The sequence below is a fragment of the Musa acuminata genome, chromosome BXJ2-2, assembly GCF_036884655.1.
Source record: "Musa acuminata AAA Group cultivar baxijiao chromosome BXJ2-2, Cavendish_Baxijiao_AAA, whole genome shotgun sequence".
In the NCBI taxonomy this organism is placed as follows: Eukaryota; Viridiplantae; Streptophyta; class Magnoliopsida; order Zingiberales; family Musaceae; genus Musa; species Musa acuminata.
The window spans coordinates 30,339,322-30,358,128 of NC_088339.1; the positions used below are offsets into that span (position 1 = coordinate 30,339,322).

Sequence of the window (18,807 nt, forward strand, 5' to 3'; positions counted from 1 at the left end):
TCTTCATATTATGAAATAAAAAGAACAAGTTAGCGCCAAAACCCAATTAATGGCATATTAGTAAATGCATAACAGTGAGAACATCACAGAACAATACTTGAATGTGACAAACTACAACATATTCTTTCATAATCAGATTCTTAGAGACTTACATTGATATGATGTATGCTGGGAGTTGGTTTGAGGACATCATCTGACACTTGTTACCTGTTGCCAATCATATATGTAATATCGAATCCTAGGTACAACCATGGAAACACACAATACAGAGATTAGGGGAAGTATGAACTTACTACTGGAGTTGTATATCAGTATCATGCTTCAAACAAAAACTGGTGTAGGATACAACATATCTGTAGATGTCTTTACAATTTACTGAAAGAATCCATCCTTCAGTAAGTCATATTCATGCATTCTTCTCTCACTTTGTCGAATAGGTCTGTGCTCATATATCTTTCCCCACCACTAGGGAATATTGTGACAATCATCTTGCCCTCATTCTCTGCTCTACGAGCGATCTATATCCAGTAAATCATTAGAAACAGAAAGAAGAAAACAAAATTGTATGCAAAAAAAATTTCAAAATTCAACAAAATCAACCTTTAGGCATGCTGCTAAATTGGCTCCTGAAGATATACCAACAAGTAATCCTTCTTCAATTGCCAGTCTTCTTGCCTGTGTCATTGCCTCTTCAGTGGACACAGTGATAACCTCGTCGATGTAAGATGTATCCAGGTTCTTTGGAATAAAACCTGCTCCTATCCCCTGAATATTATGTGAGCCTGGATTTCCACCTACATGACACAAACAGACTTTAACTTACTATATCTCCTCTTGTAGAAATCAATGACATCCAAAATTCTCAGAACAAAAGACACTGGTGCATGCTTTCTTTTTTCTCCATGCTTTCTATCACCGAGGCAAGTGTGCAAGTTAATTATATATGGTCAACATTTATCTCCATGACTGATGGAGAAGTTATTTCACTGACATGATGAGGCGATTAAGCACCTATTATGATTAAGAAAAATCACAATGGGGAGTAAATGCAAAAGATTTGACATCTTAGGCATAATATCATGACAGGATCAATACGACTAAAAGGTGGTTGCTGTAAATTTTAGTTCAAAAAATATCACCCATGATAATAATTGTTTCTTGATGAAGAATAAAACCCAAGCTGCTACCTGGTCATGTTGGGTTACTGATTAAAACGTATATATGTTAAAGCATACATTAGGCTCTTTCCTACTGACCTAAACTTTGGGATTTTCTTTGTGATTTGTAGTTTTCTAATCAAAATCTTTAAATTATATCATTAAAATCCTGCATCTGTCCCTCATAATAGTATCATTCTTATCTGGGTTTGCACCATATATTTAGTATGTACAATATTTGAACTTGGCAGCCTTTTCTGATATCATCCTAAATTTTTTATCAATGTCATTACATACAATAGTTCAAATCAATAGATGAAACATGATGTATATGTTACCTTAAGTTAAATATATTCTTAACAATATAAGCCAAAAAAGCATCAATAGTGAGAAATTTACTCGTTGTAGCCTGCAGATATTCATAGGAGGCTAAATTTATTTAAAAGTGTCACAACACAATGTGGGATCAAAATAAGGCTACCAACCTAAAGACCATGCAGAAATACACTAAGGTATGACCAGAGTTGGCCTATTAATCTTACCACATGATCTGATTGCATATGACAAAGTGATAAATTTACCTTCTATTGTAAGTAATTCATTCTTCTCAAATGTTCATACTGACTTTTGATTCTAAGGTTCCTTGAAATAAAGGAAAATCATTCACAAAATTGAAATGGAATTTACAAAATCCACATAAACACACTACTTTGACTAGATACAATCTGGTACTCCAGAACACAAATCAAGTTGTACCTGAAATAACTGCACTCTCTGTAGGTTCAACACAAATGATTTTCAAATCTTTATTTTTCATCTTGAGATACTTGGCAACACCAGTGATAGTACCACCCGAGCCAGGACCAGATACAAAAATATCTACCTTGCCCGCTGTATCTTTCCATATTTCCGGTCCTGAGTCAAGTACAAACAAATTGTTAGCATATACTATTCTAACGCATGCCTTTTCATTTACTGGATAGTGTTGTATAGCAGGCCAAATAGGATATTTTAAAAATCACTTAAAGAAAGAAATAGAGACAGCAACAGAAGTATCTTATGACATGCAAATTGCATATCACCTATTACAATCAATTGCAATAGATTATTAATCAAATTTTACACATTTTCTATATGATGTTTCATAAGTCAAAACATGTTGACCTATCTAGTCAGGTTCCTCCTTGAGATTGGGTGAAGACAATGGATAGAATGGTGAAGGATGGAGGCAACATAGTGAGGCAGCTTTTAAGAAGATCAAAGCAGAGAGTGGTGAGAAAAATGGAAATAGGCAAGAATCAAATTTTTGGAGATCTTGGGCAACAAAGCTTAAAATGGTAGTGAGAACCAGAGGGCCTTGAACTATAGAGATGGTTCACAATTTGCCTTTCAGATAAGGACGGATCGGTCATATCATTAGAGTTTAAAATTATCTTGAAACTAATGAGATAATTAAAAATCATTCCAGATATCATAAGCAACAACCACAAAGGGAGTAATTAAGCTACTGGGGTATTTTGGCAGTTGGATCATAGAGAGGCAGAGATTTGAGCTTTGACACACTGATGGTCTTAGAGTTTTATACAAATTCTGTTCAACGACAATGGATGGGCCAAGGTAAACACATTTTTATAAAAAAATGTAAGTAATAAGTACATGTACCATGAACTAGATAAACAAAAAGAAGAGTGCTATTGGAAGTATTCACTTAGTAGAAGAGTTTATCTTCTATTCCCAAGACATTTTGTGTTAAATATTGACAATGTAATCCTCAAATTTCCTCCTGCAACTGAAATAATAAATTGTATTTCTCATGTTAACGGATGCACTATTTTTTATTTTTCAACATGTTAAGCATTTACAATTTTGCATTACATAATTGGCATCATTTAATTGTTCTACAAGACAGAATTTGATACCATTGAAGAACATTTGGTGGTTTTCAGTCAGATAGCATCCAAGTCACACTATCAGAAGCAACAATGTCAATTTAAACCGATTCATTTTGCTTATAAGGTTGCAACTGAGTAATTGTTCTTTATTACATATAAAGGACAAGCATGGGAATGCCATGTTACAGATCAATAAGAGTTCTATAAATTTGGTCATGGACATGGAAGATTCAGAAATGCAGTTGCAAGTTCTAGAGGCATAGGTGGGGACCATACCCTACAACACTTGTTCAAGTCACACCATTGAACATGTATAAGTTCTTCATTACACCTTCCTAGGCATTAAGCTGCAGATAAAAGATAAGTAATGCAAGGATAAACAACAACCACCAAAGCAAGGCCATGACATACAGCCACCAAAGTAATAAAGAAAAGATGAAGCTGTTAAATCTCCAAATAAGATGAAAATTTTATTGTACATATTATTGGCAAGGCAGAATTTGAGTTGTTCATAATTAACCTATTTCAAGAGAAATACTATGAATTAGAAGCTGGCAGTATGTATCACAGTGTTACTTAATGACACCAAAGTGTACAAGAAATTATATGTAAGAAGTAATACCAGTTCCAGTGAAATGTGCCTCGGGATTCGCTGGATTGGTGAACTGATCAAGCACATGCACATTTGGTATTTTCTCCTTCAGTTGCTCTATTCTGTCAACCAATCCCTGAAAGCCTAATTTCGGATCTGTAAAAGAATTGAACTATGAATTTACTCTCAAAAACTGGATTCATTGAAGAAACCAAGTTAAGCGCATAGACTCATCAATTGAAGAGTAGTCTATGATACAAATGATGATGGATGGCTATGACACAGGATGAGCAACCACTACTTGCAACTGATGAAAGCAACATTTGCCAAATGTGTCTACTAACAGTACTCAGAAGTTTTCTACGCTTTTTATTGCAACAGACATGATGGTCACTAATGCTATACACACACACACAAGCATTATGGACTTCCTCACATGACTAAAATGTGGCCATATCAAGGTTAAGGATAGTCACACTCTTCTTAATAATAGGACAGAACCATTCTAATGCAGACCTTATAGAAACCTCAACATTCATTCAGGTCACTGTATATATGAAAGCATGTTCCTAATATACTCATAAGTTGGATAAGATTTCTTCTAGGTAATGGGCATTATGATGTTCCTGCAGAAATAATAGATTGTAGGCCTTTTAGAAGATATATGACAAAATTTTATTATTGTAAAGAAAGAGAGAAGTACATCAACAAAGACATCCTACATGGTCTTGGGAACTAACTAATATACCTGAACATCAAGGAATCTATAAAGCATTATTCAGGAGATAATGTCGGTCAGAATTTTGTTGAATCATCGTCTAGACATGGGCTATATCCCTCTGCCTGTGGTCTCAGTTTGCAAATCAGTTGCAGCGATAGCAGGTGGTCTGAGTTGATAGAGCCAAGAAGAATCATAAAGACATAAACCAGCATTAGTCACCATATCTATGCCATCATATGCATTTGCTAGAAATTAAACCTGATAAATATTACCGAGAGATGTCAGCTAGAAGCCTACTTCGACTGTACATGCTTTGACCAGAAATTTGATGCCAGTTATAGAGGGCTAACAACAGTTTCATGGTTGCTCACAAAATTTTGTAGATACCCTTCTATTTTGAGCTGTGTTTTCTAGCCAATCTCTTTGTCTGGACGAGCTGGATAACGATGAGAAGTAGATACAAGCATTTTAATAAAATCACATAGTGACCAGAGACTTCCAGACCATTATGCGAGACAAGGAATTGACCGTACTTTGGAAACCCTTATTTGTTATATTTTCTCCATCATTGTTAATGGGATGACCGCATATTATTACCAAGCCCATTAAAACAGGAAATAACATACTGAAAATACAGTTATCTAAAAGGGAAACACTTCAAGTAGAAATTTAAAAGGCTACAGAAATTGTAAGAAAAACATCTGACATGTAAGAATGCTGCAAGAAAGAGAAATTATTACTATCAAGAACTAAACAAATTATGAATTACCAGTCAGTGACACTTCAGCACCCAAATATCTCAATAGGATCCTTTTGTCCATTGAATAATGACCTGGCATAACTGCAATGAACTTGTAACCTTTCCGAAGAGCTATGTACACCAAACCAATTCCAAGATTTCCACTTGTGGGCTCCACCAACGTTGTAATTCCAGGTGTTATCAGGCCCTTCTCCTCTGCATCTTCTATCATTCTAACATATAATAGACAATAAGAAACACTAAGACATAAATTTCTAGCACTGATAGTGTACACTAGGATGAAAGAGATGATCTTCCATGATATCTAATTGTCCATTCATGTGACATCAAGTACATCTGTCATTTTAATATACTACCAAGGCTCTATAAGAAGGATGATTTTAGATTTGTGCAACTTTTTAGAGTCAAAACTTCCTATTCATCAAGAATTTAGCAATATTGAACATATTTTCTAGTTTCTACAAACTGGTAAATCTGGAAATGGCAATTTGCTGCCCCATAGTGGCATATTTCCTTATGTTTTCAGTATTGTTTGTTATACTCGTATGGTTCAAGATAGTTACTTAGTTTTACCTTGTCAAAGTATGTGGTTGTGAAACAGAACAACCAAAATTTCAGTCATAATAAATATTTGCTCATTCTTAGCTTCAAATGTATACAATGGCAATTTTACCAGGCAAGTACTGTCAAGTTCTGACTAAGGAAATGTATGAGGATTCATCCTGTGCATAGAACACCAAATGAAATTGCAGAGGAAATTATGTGATTGATCACTGAATTATACTATTATTCTTCCTGGACTTCTAATTTGTCAGAACTGCTGGATAATATTTTTGGTTACTGACCAGTTTCAATCCCTCAATTTTGATGACTCAACTTTATTGTTTTATATATATTCATTTTCTGAAATTCAAAAACAAAAATGATTGCAAAAATGAGCTTGACGATACCATGTGGAATTAGCATAAAAAAGTATGCGAGTGCCACCCTGCTTTACAATTCTGTTGCAAGAAAAACACAGATTCTACTGCATAATCTTAGCACCTAATGAACTTCTATGTATTGCAGAAAAATGGAACTAAATCATAAAATAACTTGAAATCTGAAAACCTTGTCAATGTATTTCCAAAAAAATACTGTTCTATGGCTCTATGTGTGTCCTATAAATCCAATGGTGCTGACTCAGGGCCAAGTAAACACAAAAAAGAAAGCATCTACAATTCATTGTATAAAATTTCACAAAAAAATGCTTTTCCCCTTTTTCCTCTTCACAGTATAGACCTCATCCAGACTTTTCCTAAATGTTTAAGCCAATAAAACACACACTGAATTTTGTATTCACATAATTTAATTTAAGGGAGTAAATTATTAGAGCTAATGTTAATGTAGTAACCATGATTAGATATGTATATTCATGTATATGACTGTATAACTTACCATGATGCATCCAGCAAAGTTTAGAAGATTATTTTATCAATATAACTAGAAGTGGAAGCAAGAGATAATTAAGGTCATACTGAAAAGAATTTTGTATCTTCCAAAGAGCATATGAATAGTAAATGTGAATTACACTTGTGGTATTAATTGCAAGAGTAAAGTAATTATCTCATTGGTAACAATTATGTGGTATTTCTACATTACAACATGTAAAGTAATTGAAAACACATTGCTATTATTCTTGATGAAGTTTAGTATATTAGTCAAAGTTTGTATAACAAGAAAATTTGCAGTTATAAAGCTTCAAGGTAGTTCATAACTTAAAGTCATCCATATAATTGCTAGGTGGAATCTACAAGACATAAGAATAAAGTTAGTATGAAGAAGCTGGACCTTAAGAATGACAATTTGGTCCAATTTGACCTTTAGTGTGATAATAAAGGATAAAGACTGTCTCATGGAAATGTAGCAGATTGTCCAGTGACAAACCTGAGAGCACTTCGGTCTTTCACAGAGGAAAGGGGTTGGTATGCTTCCATCTTGGCAATCAATCTTACATTTATTTCCTCTTTTTCCACAATTATTTTCAATTCTATAAGTGGCGTCCAACCTATAAGCTGAATAAATTTACTAACATGATTTAGTTTGCACACTTGAATAGAATAATTTAAATGTTTCTTTGGCTAATGATAACAACAATATGAATTTGGAGAATTAAAACAGTAAATTATCATGAACATCAGAAAAATCAGCAGAAAAACCACACAGTCTCTCCAATCAACTGTAGAATATATGTCACACAAAGTACAGTGTCATGTAAAATGTGTTATAAGCTTATAAGTGCACAACAGAGACAAATACTCTATGTTGAATGATTCCACATCTTCAAGACATATAAACAGACTATAATTTCTTGTCAGAGTATCATTTGTACATTTGCAACTGCTATAAAAGAAAAATGTAGAAGGATGTAGCAACATAGAATTCCAAAAACATCATAGCTCATCATCCTGCTGTCATTGTCCAAGTATCATCAGTACATAGTAGGTGACGGCCTGACTCACGGACACTAATAGTTTATTCTCTGATGGCATATTTGCTATAACTTGGGTCCCAAACAAGCCCCTTAAAATGAATATCAAGTTCAAGAAGATCATGGATTTGGCTTTAAGATTGATATTAGATTTTAGAACCAGGGTCTATCAAATATAATATAAACAGAAGGGGTAGCACAGCCACAGAAACACAAAAGAAACTGGAAAGTAAAGAAGAATAAAATAACTAAAAAATACATATATTTACATGTATAAAGACCAATCTGAAAAAAAAAAGGTTTAAAAATTTACTAAGATATAGTGCTTTTCTTCTTTCTTCTCAAACTTTAGGGTGTATTTCTAGGGCATGTGATATACAGCATGCTATTATCTATACAATATAAAGATATACTATGTGGTCATTTTGATGTTTGCTTATACTCAACTTCAAGAATTTTTGAGTTTGTTCTCCAATTTTCCCCCATTTCTTCTTCTTTCTTCCTTCTTCCCCTGAACCTTTTGTGTCATTGGATAAATTTGAGTTTATCCATACAAATGCAAGAGCCTTGGATTAATCAGTCCCAGGCAGTTGTGGGTTTCTGGTGTTACATCAATCAACTCCAATGATGATCACCAATAGTTTAAACACCATTCTATTGCATTTGTAACATCTGAAGCTAGGTGGAAAATGACCAAGTAATCAAGAGAAAATATAGTGACACAATAGACATCCATGAGAGCCTAGGCCTTCACAAAGAACATACCTCACATGGAATTTTAACAATGTTGGTAGACGCATCGGTGTTACTGGATGTGTTTATTTTGATAAAAAATGAAGTAGACATAAGCAACCAAAGTTGCCAAAATTGGTCAATGTTGTAATGTAAAAAACTCAAATCAGATACGAACCTTCAGACTTAATATTCTGGAAGGCATCTTTAATACTAAAACTGCAAGGTTCAAGATATTGATCCGGTCCAAACACAAAATGAGTCATTTTAGGAGTTGCAGTAGATAATATCTGAGACGTATTATTACAACATTTAACTTCAGATAGGAAGAAAGTTATACCTTGTGAGGCACCAAGCAAGCAGTTTTTCTTTCTTAAACCAACCTCGATATCAGAAATGCCATATTGCATATACCCTTGTATTAACTGAAAAGTGGAAACTTCTCAAAGTCCAACCTGATTCATTGTGTCATCTTTTTTTCTTTTTGCTGGAGAAAATTGAAGTCAAGAAAATAACCTTCTTTTTCACAAATATTATCCAAGGCCACAAGTAATTATGCCAGGATCTTTAAGTAATTAGTCAAGAAAAGTATATTTAAGTCCAATCTTTTTTTTTTCTTTTTGCTGGAGAAAATCGAAGTCAAGAAAAGAACCTTCTTTTACACAAACGTGATTCATTGTGTCGACTTCACTAGCGAATAATAGTTTCCAAGATCCTATTGGAGAACCCCATGCGTTAGGGTTGATGGTGAGAAGGGTTGGGATCGAACCCACCGACCGTCGCGATTGAATCTTTGGGACCAAATTTGTGCTTCACATAAAGCAACCAACTTTGGAGAGCAAAAGGCATCTAAAAATCAGGAAAAGGGCAGCAAAAGGAGCTCAAAGCTCCCAGTGAAGCCCAGAACCGAACAGAGGAAGACGAGTCGGAGCAAGAAACGGTGACGGAGAGGAGAGGGAAGTGGAAGACGGGCGACAACAACAGCACCTGAGTGATATCAGAGGCGATGTTCTCCCTCTCGCCTTCCGCTTCCTGCGAAGAGATCAGTGAAGGAAGCCCTCTCCTCGCCTCCATCTCGAAGATGAGCTCCAAGCAACGGACTGCTGACTTCAAGACACATCTATCCATGCATCCATCTACAATATATATATATATATATATATATATATATATAAAAGCAAGATTTATCTACATTGTAGATCTTGTATTTTTTTTTAGATTAATTATTGGTTAACTATAATCTTATGAGAAAAATCATCCAGTGCACAAGGTTTCTCAAAAGGATCAATATCATTGATTATTTGATTAAGGAAAAGTATTTTTCTTCAAGTAGAAATTCTGACTCTAAAAAAATGATGTCTTTGAAAAAGATCCAATGAGTTTTCGGCTATAAATTTAATCATCAAAATCACACCAGAACATAAACATTCACTTGTCAATCTTACCCGTTCCAACAAAGAGACTATTCTCCTCATATTACTTGTATCTTATTCGATTAAATCGCAGAGACAGAATATTAACATGACATCAAGATTTATTTCCTTTATATTATTTTTTGACTAATGTTTTAAAAGTACTAATAATCTTAGTTGATAAAGACTTTGATAAATTATCATAATATTATCATGACAGAATATTATGATAAATGACTTTTTCATCGATGCCCAAAGAGGTATTAGGTAAGGGTTCAAAATATAATATTTTGACTAATGTTTTAAAAGTACTAATTATCTTAGTTGATAAAGACTTTAATAAATTATCATAATATTATCATGACAGAATATTATGATAAATGACTTTTTTTGTCGATGCCCAAAGAGGTATTAGGTAAGGGTTCAAAATATAATATTTTGACTAAGTTTTAAAAGTACTAATTATCTTAGTTGATAAAGACTTTAATAAATTATCATAATATTATCACAGAATATTATGATAAATGACTTTTTCGTCGATGCCCAAAGAGGTATTAGGTAAGGGTTCAAAATATAATACTGAACAATAATAATAATATTTTTGGCTATAAGATCTATTAGTTAGGTAGGGGATCAGAACATAATACTAAAAAATAATAGCATCATGACAAATTTGGAGTGCTTTGTGCTCCACTGGAAAATTTGATCACATTTTGTATCCTTCAAATGTTCTTATAGAGTCAATTCTGCTCTCTTTAATTTATAGGCTTAAAGAAATGCAAAATTACAGATTTCACATTGAGTTTGTGATAGCATTGGTTGCAGATTTCAGATTTCTCTTAGCATTGGTTACAGAAAAATGTTTATTTTCTTTCCTGTTGATTCACTTTTGTGTTGCTGTAGCATATGCTTTCATCTGAGTTTTATGATCTAAATAAGACAAATATGTCTAGTTCACAAACAGAATTAACTAATAGATTCATCATTGATTCATGCATCATTCTAACTCTGTCTGTGTGATATATTTCATCAGGTTTGTTCAGGCTGTCATGCCAGTTGAGAAGGCCCGGACTGATACTTACTGTCCTCCATCAGTTGGATGAATTCAGGAGCATGCATTTCTTATTCATTGATCATGTAATGTTAGATTAATCCCAAGTACATGGATTTGAAGTGCTCATTTGAATTTTTCTTTTTATTTATTCTTATATACTGTTATTTGTTCCCTAATAACATAAGATGACATAATTCAGAAAGAGACAGCATTTATTGCCCATTTGCTTCCTTCCTGGAAGTGTCCAAATGGAATATATGTTGAGGGCAACATGAACTAGTAAGAGTTGATGTAAGCAGCAAATCCATTGTGCACGAGGTGTCATTTTATTCATAGTTGGTGGGAACAGCACATACCATAATGGACTGTCATGTCAGATGTAGTGTTCATCAGCCTCCTCATCACAGTTTCTAAACATGGAAATGGGAAGAGCTGAGAACAGGAAGTCACAGTCACATTCAATAATGAGTAGAGGATAAAGGCAAAGGAACTCATCTCACATTCAGTTGCATTTCTTTGCCAAGCATCAGTCATCTTTAAACCTAAAGTTATCATCCACCCACAATTATCAGAATCAGCTCAAAGATTTAAAGAGACAGACAAAAGAAAAAAGGAATTGCTACTTTCCATCGACATCCCTCTGCAGTATCGGATCAGTCAGATTGATAACCGAGTCCAGTGAGTTATCCATTCATCTTTTCTAAGTCAAAGCCAACAATGCCATCAAGATTTCAAATGTAACACTGTCCAAACAGCTTAGTGCAAGATGGTCAGAAAAGTCTGCGAGTTGTAATTGCTCTAAATTTGTGAAGCTCTTTCACAGAAATCTTAACCAAATAGAAGAATTCTTTCTCCCTTGGAAAGGACATTTCTCAGTGCCATACTCAGGCAATCACAAGTGGAAGTGGAAGTGGAAGTGATATTATAATATATCACATGAAAATGCATTATGATGGCAGATGGATCTCTCCTTTTCTGATTCCTTTCCTGTGTCAGATGGTTTATTTAATATATCTCATGTTTTGAGGCATACAATATGTGCAAAGATCTCTTGCTAAAGGCTGAAGGCTTTTGATTGTGCATGCTTACAAGGATCTTTTGTCTGCTTGTCATAAATTCAAAAAAATCTTGGATTAGAACTAATCTGAAGCAGGCAGGTCTTGGTAAAATATTGAGAGGTTATAAAGAGGTAAGACTACATATTTTGATCCTACCCAGCCAACAACTGTGAAGGAAAAAGACAAATTGGAAATGATGGTAGCAAGCAAGCAATGCAGATAGATATCTCTCTGAGGTAGGAACACAAACGAATTTGTTCAACAGACTCATACAACACAACAAGATGTTGAACCCTGAAAGCAGATACAAAGAACTCATGCACACCAAACATAAATGCTGTAAGAGGACAAGGTGCCAAAGAGAAGGGGAAAAAAGGGCTAATTCACATAGTTATGTTGCTCATCACAACTGTAGTTCTCCTTGGCCATGCTTCTCTTGTCCCTTGCAGTCACCATCTTGGAAGAAAAAGCTGAGTGATTCGAGCAGAGGTTACTCCTTGTGTTGATGTGAGATAAAGCCTTCCTCTGAAGCTGAATTGTTGTTTGTGTGCTGCAAGTTTTCTGCTTTGCCTTGATTGATTCAGTCAAATTCATGTAGCTTGGCCTGCTTCTGTGGCTGCCCTCGGAGTTCTCTGCTGCTGATACAATGGAGCTGGGCAGCGGCGTCGATGTGCAGATCGAAGAAGATGATGCAGAACTCTCATTGAAGTGCAGTTCAGTGGGTGGAGATGAAGTCGATTGAGTTCTGCAGGATGGGTTGAAGGGTGTGGTCGGAGGTTTGGCTGAAATCCTAGTGCTCATATTGTTCTTTTTGATCTTTACAGAACCAGGTTCTGAACAGATGCCATGCATGTCTTCGCAGCTTTTGGATTGAGCCTGAGAATGATCATTCTGGGCCTTTTCTTCCATTAACCTGTTCTCCCAGGGTTTGGCAGCCATCCATCTTTCTAACCAGCTCCAGTTCCCGATGTTCTTGTCCAAATCATACAGCTTTAGGGAGCTGCTTGTTTGATTTAGCCTTTCTTTCACTGTCAACTTGAATTGCCGAATAAGGCAAAGAAAAAGCCTCAATTAGCCCAAGGAAGGAGAAGCAAATGCTGTTCAAGGACAGAGCAATCATCTGTAACCTTAAGACTCAGAAAAAGATCACCATGTAATGCATACCATATGGACCTGCTGAGACATGGCGTAAGCAATGGCCCTCTCTCTCTTTAGAGCTCCCTCCTGCCTCATCTGCAACCGTGTTCTTATCTTTTCCAACGTGCCCTGACTGTCACACCATCCTTCCTAAATGAGCATCAAATTGCAGCAAAAACAGATGAAAAGATATTAAAATGGATGATATAATCGGTACAAGAAGACTGGAAATTACCGAGTAGCAGATGACTTCATATATGATTTTGAAGAAACATGCATACCTCGGCGTCCTTCAGCAGGTCCTGTTTGCTTCGATGAGCTTCGAGCATTCTCTGCACGGCTTGGCCCTCGGTGGACATGCGTACGCGACGAGCTCGTATGCGGGCTTGTACTCGGACGAGCGCCTGCATGCACCTCAGCGTCACCGCCGCCTGCTTCCTCACCTGGCGGCCTCGGACTATAGCCTGAAGCCTCACTATTCCTTTCAATGCCTTCAGAGCTCTTCTGGCCTACGCTTCCACAGCATGAACACGGTCGAATCCACTTCAAATCTGAAGGCTTGCAACCTCAAAATAACACGAAAAAAGAACGATCTTTATGTTACCAGGAAGGCGCGGAAGGCAGTCTGAATCCGGATAGCAGCCCACTCTTGGCTGACCACCTTGAAATCCTTGGGCGGCGCACGAACCACGGTCGCCACCGCTGCGGTGAACGCGTCGGTCAGTGATGAGACATCGGACGCCTCCGACGCCACCGACCGGTGGCTGCCGCCCTTGGAGCTCCTCCACAGAGATAGGTGCTCCCCTGAGGAGCTCCTCCACAGCTTCTTCCACTTCCTGCTCTTGCCATTATCACTGCCACCACTCTTTTCCTTCAAGCACACACACACACAACAAAAAAGGCCAGCTTTAGCAAATCAAAACCAAGAAAAGAACAGCACAAAGCAACAAAGGGAAACGAATGGGTCGGAGCAATCACATTGTCTTCCTTCTCTTGTTTCTTGAGTCCTATGAAGGATTTCAACCACTTCCCTGAGCCGCCCATGTCCTGAGACAAGCCCTCTTCGGTGGAAGAATCTCAGCTTCGGGGAAAGAGATGATGTTGTACAGTTTCGTGAGGCCTGGTGTAGGATGGAAAAGGATTCAATGAGCTGAAGCACTGTGGGCTGCTGGGGACAGTCAATCCAGCGGTTTGTTTGGTGTCTCGCAACTTTCAAATTCAAAAGAGAGGGAGAGAGATGCAGATCAAGTGCAACTGTGCGTGAAGACAGAGCATTATCCTAAACCTTGAAATCCCATTGCTACTGTTAAAGGCTCCTTAACTTGGGGAAGCTAACAAGGACACTGCACCCAAAGCTTGTTGCTTTCTTTGTTGTCACCCTCGTGACATGGAGTAAGCGCGCGCCCTCTTGTCGTTCTTGGTCTTAGCCTTGTCTTTTTGGGGAGAAATGAAATGATCTTTCAAATCTCCACTTTCGGGAGGAGGCAAAGGCCTCAAAGGGCCACAGTTCATCAGGTCTGCAGCTCAGTCACACCATGACTGGTACCCAAACCTGGAAAAAGGGTGAGATTTCGCTCATGATTTGAAACAAGATCCACAGCAATCCGAACAGGTGACTACTGTACATCCCCACTCTCTCTCTTCTTTAAAGATGGATCTCATTCACACGTGACAACACTCTCAGACCATGCAATAAGAAGAACATAGTTCCTGTTTTCCAGCGTGCTGTTTCCTGGAGATGATGGTATATATTACCTCAATAGAAAACATTGTTTCTTAAACAAATCATGCATTCGTACAGCAGTAAAGTAAAGGACAGCTTCTCCTCCTCCTCATCAAAGCATGAGGACAGGATTGTGCACATGTGACCCTCCTCAAAACCAAGCAATAACAAGAACATAGCACATCCTGATCCAATTCCTGTTTTCCCGGGATGCTGCTTCCTGCTTTGAAACGTCGCCTGGATGCAAAGTATTGGATCTTTAATGCTGTGGGGTTTCCCCAAGCATTGGGTTGTGGCTCATCATTAAACCATAAAGCACCCAGAGCAGCCACCAGAGTCTTCATAGCCTGGTCTCCGGTCCTCCTTAGATGATAGAACATATCAGTGCGTCCGGAACAGAATCTGATGGAAGACATGGGATTAAACAATCATGCGTCTGGTAAACAGCACCAACCGGGAGTAGATTCTTCAGATCATCGGTTCTCATTTACCATCTAATGATTTCAAGCTCTCAGACATGCAAAAGCATGAGATTTGCAGATTTGAAATTAAGAAGGCCTGTAGTAGAGTGACAGGACGATCATAATCTCTTCTGCCTGAAAAGTGGCAGGAAATTTATCAGCATGTTCTAAAGGCTGTGCGAGCAGACTGTCACCGCCTGCTACAAACTGCAATGACAATGCTGTTAGCACATAAACCGAGATCAAATAAATTATAATTAAAATACCAACAAAAATTTCAATAAAAAAAAAAAAAACAGAGAAGTTCACAATAAAATCGAGTATTTATCGAGATTTCTATCCCAACATAAAACAAAAGTCTCTTTCAACTTTCGAACGACACCACAAAATTTCATCTCTTAATTCTAACAAATCCTCCTCCCTACAAAGGTACATTTTTCTAATGCAGATACGGTGGACATTAACCAAGAGAAGAAAATGCAGAGATTTCACCAGAACAAAGTCTGTAAGCATAATACAAGCACAAGCGACTATCGTAGAGATTTCACCATAGCAAGATCCTATTTTTTCCCCCAACCAAACAGAAATCTATTGGATGAAAACAGAGTTCTTCCTCTCTATCAGGTATCTTAAAGTGACTAAATCCAGCCCACCTACAATTGGATTCTACAGCGGATGGGGCCCAATCTCACTCTCAAAGCCCAAACCTTTTTGAATGATTGAACATGAATTCCTTCAAACCATAAAAAGTTGCAAAATTAATTATATCATCACCATTTTAAAATTAGTTTCTGTTAATAAAGAAATAAAAAAATTAAAAATTACTTGGATCTTAGCTTTTATTATTTATCGACAATTCTACTCAGCAAAATCCAATTAACATCACTAGAAACCATTGATTCACAATTATCTTCAAATGAAAATACATTTAAAAGCATCACAAAAGTAATATTATATTTCATATTTCATGCATGTAAATAGAGCCAAGGGACAAAACATCACAACTTCATGTCACCTGGGCTCATGGTTATTTCGTATATGTTACAATTGCATCAAGTCTTTGCTATTTTTCTTTTATTTTTCAAGTTTGCTCGTATTTAAATAATAATAATAATAATAATAATAAATATTAGTATTCTAATAAAAGCTAAAGGACTCGTAGTGTTTGTTTAATGGCTGGCATATGTATTCTTTATATTAATTTGAGAGATTAATGGAGAAACTACAACTCTAGTTAAGATGAAAACCTAGAAACATGGTATTTGAAGGTTCTAGAGCTTTCTGGAGTTGTTTCTGAGGGTTTAGAGAATCTTCCGGACTTTCCAGATCACGTATGACTACGCATCCAGATAAGATTTGGATACAATGCATTTTTAATTCCAAGTGTGCAGCTCGCTGCCTCTGTAGTCACAATCTCCAATTACATTCCTTGGATTGATTTGATGCGACGAAGATTAGAAGTATCCGTCGCATATCTACTCGACATCCACAGAGCACAGGTAGAGAGGTCCCACATGTTCTGGACACGCGTCGTCATCCGAACCCGTTACTCGACGCGTTGGCCCCGATGCCAACCACGCACGTCATCCGAACCCGTTACTCGACGCGTTGGCCCCAGCCACTACGCCCTGTCGCAGCCGTACGATGCGTCGGCTCGATGGAATGGACGGCTGAGATCACCCAAGTGCTTCCGGCGGTTGTTCGGGGCTGCCGAGGCTTCTGGAAGCAGCGCATCGATGGGAGACGGGTGTCGTCTTCGTGGCCCCCACCCGGCCGCGACACGGAACACGGACCTCTTTTGGTCGACGTGGCGCATGAGGAGCGTGTTCGCTGCGCTGGCCCGGACGGGTGAGTTTTCGACCTGCCGAAGCACCGCCCTAGTCACCCGTTCCAGAAACTTCCATCCTCCTTCCTTTAAGTAACCCCCGCCCTTTCCTCACTCTCGCTCCTCGCTCGCGAGGAGGAAGCGGAGGAGCAAGGCACACCAACCGACGGCAGTCCAATTCTTGGCGCTGAGTTCTGATCCACCAATTTGGCGAACCATGGAGAACGCGGCGGCGGTGGTGAAGGAGGAGGAAGGGGAGGAGGAGGAAGAGGAGGTTTTGGCGGCGCCGCAGCCAATGGAGGGGCTCCATGAGGTCGGCCCCCCGCCGTTCCTGACGAAGACGTTCGAGATGGTAGAGGACGCCGAGACGGACGCGGTGGTGTCGTGGAGTGGCGCCCGGAACAGCTTCATCGTCTGGGACTCCCACCGGTTCGCCACCGCCCTCTTGCCCAAATTCTTCAAGCACAGCAACTTCTCCAGCTTCATTCGACAGCTCAATACCTATGTAAGTATCTGTGTTCTGTCTCTATGTTTAATTGATTCCCAAGTGTCGCGGACCAAGCCAAGATTTGGGTAAAGATCGTGTCTTGATGGAAATAGTCGTCAGGAAAAGGAAATTTTGGTTGAAATCGAGACTCGACAAATTGAGCTTAAAATCTTCATCGTCACTTAGCGAAGTGTTCATGGTGGTGGTGGATGCAGGGTTTTAGGAAGGTCGATCCGAACAGATGGGAGTTCGCAAACGCGGACTTCTTGGCCGGGCAGAGGCACCTCTTGAAGAACATCAAGCGGCGGCGCAATGTTCCCCAGAGCCCGCACCAGCACCACTGTGACGATGCTAGGGACCAATCGGGCATGTTTGGGCTGGAGACCGAGGTGGACAGGATGAGAAGGGACCGCAACGTGCTGATGCTGGAGATCGTGAAGCTGCGGCAGCGGCAGCAGAGCTCCCGAGCGCAGCTCCTCGAGATGCAGCGGCGGATGCAGGTCACCGAGAGGAGGCAACAGCAGACGATGTCCTTCTTGGGGCGAGCGCTCAGGAACCCCGCCTTCGTCCGGCAGCTAGCGCTGCGTGGCGAGCAGCAGAGGCAGCTCAACGGCGCGGGCAAGAAGAGGAGATTGCCAGCGAATCCGAGCTCGGAGGACCTCCCGGCGATAGAGGACCTATTGCTGTCTACAATGGACGACGACGAAGGCAGCTCGAGCGACATTGGCCAGAGGGATGAATCGACAGTCGAGCAGGGCGCGTCCGTCACCAACGATTTGACATGGGAAGAACTACTGAACGAAAGCAAACTTATGGGGGGCGAGACAGAGGACGATGAGCAATCTGAGGTGGAAGTCGAGGTGGAGGCATTGGCCGCAGAGCAACTCGAGTGGGGTGAGGACATGAAGGATTTGGTGAAGCAGATAGGTTACATGAAATCAAAACCTTGAGACTGGTAAGCCAATGCATCACTTGCGTGTAATGGTGGATGTGTACAAAGGCTTTATGGAATACTGTTGCAAATCCAAAACATATGTAGTTGATGATAATGGAATCAAGACTTGTTAGACTTGTTCTTCACTGCATCCAACTCTGTTCTCTGTTAAGTCAATGTAGAATGCATCCCATGGAACTAAAGATGGATTGGCAATTTCTCAGCAATTAAGTACATAGAAAACATGAATTCCCCAAAAACATGTCATTTTAGTCCTGTTCTTGCCAAGGGCTATAAAAACTTGCATGGAACTTAAGAAGCAATACATGAAAGCCACAGATGCAAATACTGAAACACCATTGTCTATCTAAGCTGACTATATGTAAATACTG

The 18,807-nt window shown here is 38.6% G+C and overlaps 3 protein-coding genes across 5 annotated transcripts; 1 reads left to right on the forward strand and 2 right to left on the reverse strand.

Moving 5' to 3' along the window:
• Nucleotides 1-104: 104 nt before the first annotated feature.
• Nucleotides 105-9,447, reverse strand: LOC135605992 (cysteine synthase-like). Of its 2 annotated transcripts, none has more exons than XM_065096660.1 (7): nucleotides 9,312-9,447; nucleotides 7,049-7,176; nucleotides 5,132-5,334; nucleotides 3,672-3,797; nucleotides 1,914-2,072; nucleotides 601-794; nucleotides 105-518 (listed from the first exon to the last, which is right to left on the reverse strand). In XM_065096660.1, exons 1-7 carry the CDS (start codon nucleotides 9,396-9,398, stop codon nucleotides 393-395), a joined length of 1,023 nt encoding a protein of 340 aa, XP_064952732.1. In that variant the 5' UTR covers nucleotides 9,399-9,447; the 3' UTR covers nucleotides 105-392. The 2 variants fall into 2 exon arrangements, with proteins under 2 accessions (XP_064952732.1, XP_064952733.1); XM_065096661.1 differs by lacking the exon at nucleotides 9,312-9,447 and adding an exon at nucleotides 8,665-9,288.
• A 2,553-nt stretch (nucleotides 9,448-12,000) lies between these two features.
• Nucleotides 12,001-14,375, reverse strand: LOC103975357 (protein IQ-DOMAIN 6). Of its 2 annotated transcripts, none has more exons than XM_065094709.1 (5): nucleotides 13,964-14,375; nucleotides 13,590-13,850; nucleotides 13,267-13,494; nucleotides 13,013-13,135; nucleotides 12,001-12,883 (listed from the first exon to the last, which is right to left on the reverse strand). In XM_065094709.1, the coding sequence occupies exons 1-5, from the start codon at nucleotides 14,027-14,029 to the stop codon at nucleotides 12,227-12,229; spliced, it is 1,335 nt and encodes a 444-aa protein (XP_064950781.1). In that variant the 5' UTR covers nucleotides 14,030-14,375; the 3' UTR covers nucleotides 12,001-12,226. The 2 variants fall into 2 exon arrangements, with proteins under 2 accessions (XP_064950781.1, XP_009388573.2); XM_009390298.3 differs by having other exon boundaries at nucleotides 12,004-12,883; nucleotides 13,590-13,856; nucleotides 13,964-14,373.
• Nucleotides 14,376-17,106: 2,731 nt separating this feature from the next.
• LOC135605993 (heat shock factor protein HSF30-like) lies at nucleotides 17,107-18,566 on the forward strand. Its single transcript, XM_065096664.1, has 2 exons — nucleotides 17,107-17,499; nucleotides 17,697-18,566. The coding sequence occupies exons 1-2, from the start codon at nucleotides 17,212-17,214 to the stop codon at nucleotides 18,429-18,431; spliced, it is 1,023 nt and encodes a 340-aa protein (XP_064952736.1). The 5' UTR covers nucleotides 17,107-17,211; the 3' UTR covers nucleotides 18,432-18,566.
• Nucleotides 18,567-18,807: the final 241 nt, after the last annotated feature.